Raw genomic sequence first — 2,066 nt, forward strand, 5'->3', positions numbered from 1 at the left:
TATTTTTATTTACTATAAAAAACATGCAGGCACTATATTGATTATTGTACAAACATTATGCAATGTAATTAAGTCTTCATGCTTAATTTTGAAATAAAACTATGGCAATGTTTATAAAATAAGGAAATTGAGGATCATTGAAATATGTATATTAAAGATAGAACTAAGACCAAACAAGTTCTATTAATGAACAAAGGAAACAGCAACTACAAAATTAGTCTAAAAATAAGTTAGAGAATATATAGAACTAAGAATGTGAATGTAGTCAACCTCTCTATGCTGTAGATGGTTTCTTTATTTACGTTTATGTCATAGTTTGGTTTATGAAACCTAAATATATCTGTGACAAACTACACAAACATTTATAATGAAGCTTTTATAGGCATTCATTTCCCTAGTTCAATTTTATGTGCAAAATAAGTACCTAATCTATGACACAATTATGAATGTTTATAATATTTATGATAAAATCATAGGATATCATATTTCAGTCCTTAAAATAAAAATGATTGAGTTCTGAAGGTAGAGAAAATGAGAAAAAGAAGGAGAAACGAGAGGGTTGCAAAGTAAGAAGGGAGAAACACTTACAGGGAGACTTGGAGATAAAAAGGGAGTGAGAATCATCAAAAAAATCCACATGAATGATACAGTACAAAAAAAAAATGGTACATTCTGTATTTCCACTTTGAACTACTGATACCAGTGATCAAATTTCATATATAAAGGCTGTCATGGACCTTCACTTGCTATTTGAATTGGATAACAAAGCTTAGATTTTTCAGTTCTGAACTCATTAAAATAGTTATACAAGGGAGCCAAAATACATATTTTGTCAATCACTCTTAAAAGTACATAATTTAATATAATAAGTTGTTTCCCTGCTCAAAAGTTCCATCTCATACATATTAGTTACTGTTCCATTTTAATTCCTTATTTTTGTAATAACATTTTCTTCACACGGTCATAGATCTGCTTGGTTCTGACTCCATATATGACAGGGTTGAGCATTGGTGGCACTATAACATAGAGATTGGCCAAAAGTATGTGAATATAACGGGGGACATTTCGGCCAAAGCGATGTGTCATAAAGGAAAATAGAGCTGGTGTATAGAAGGCAAGAATTACACAAACATGGGAACCACATGCGCTGAGAGACTTGAGTCGTGCTTCACGAGAAGGAAGACAAAAAACAGCACGGAGTATCTGAACATAAGAAAGGGCAATGGCTATGATATCAAACACTAGGATTGAAATAGCACCTAAGCCATAGATGATATTGATCTTGATGCTGGCACAAGATAGGCGAGCGAGACCCATGTGTTCACAGTAGGTATGAGGGATGACTTGATTCTCACAGAAGGGCAGCCGTAAAATGAGAAATACAAATGGAATAACAGAAATAAATGATCTCACTAACACACCAACACCAATCATAGAAACCACCCTGTTGGTGAGGATGGTGCTGTATCGGAGGGGGTTGCAGATGGCTACATAGCGGTCATAAGCCATTGCCAAGAGGACTGCTGACTCCATACCAGTGAAGTTGTGGATGAAAAACATCTGAGTGAGGCAGGCTTCAAAGAGGATCTCTTTGAGACCAAACCAGAAGATCCCAAGCATCTTAGGGATGGTAGCTGTGGAGAGACCCAAGTCAATGGTAGCCAGCATGGCCAGGAAGTAGAACATAGGCTGGTGCAGACTGCTCTCAGCCTGGATCACAAACAGGATAGTGAAGTTCCCTATGAGTGCAGTGAGGTACACAGCACAGAAGGGGAAGCCAATCCCGATATGGAGAGTTTCCAGTCCTGGGATTCCCAGCAACAAGAAGAAGGAGGGGTGAAACTGGGTCTCATTGGGAAGGGACATCCTGCTGGGCAATGCGTAAGTCCATGTTCCTTGCAAATGTGTGTTTACCAATCTTCAGAGTACTGAGTAAAGCTCTGCAATGTTTTAAACCTAAGGAAAATAAGAATACCATACAATTTAGTATACTCTCTCCCTCTGTTAATTCACACAATAAGAAATGTAGTATCAATACATGAACATCAGTGTGAAAAAGCAAATTC

General features: G+C 36.8%; 1 protein-coding gene across 1 annotated transcript; it reads right to left on the reverse strand.

Annotated features, from left to right (window-relative positions):
* Positions 1 to 930: 930 nt before the first annotated feature.
* Positions 931 to 1,866, reverse strand: LOC122449687 (olfactory receptor 52E2-like). Its single transcript, XM_043481588.1, has one exon. It carries the CDS (start codon positions 1,864 to 1,866, stop codon positions 931 to 933), a length of 936 nt encoding a protein of 311 aa, XP_043337523.1.
* Positions 1,867 to 2,066: the final 200 nt, after the last annotated feature.

The sequence above is a fragment of the Cervus canadensis genome, chromosome 11 (genome assembly GCF_019320065.1).
Source record: "Cervus canadensis isolate Bull #8, Minnesota chromosome 11, ASM1932006v1, whole genome shotgun sequence".
Taxonomy (NCBI): domain Eukaryota; kingdom Metazoa; phylum Chordata; class Mammalia; order Artiodactyla; family Cervidae; genus Cervus; species Cervus canadensis.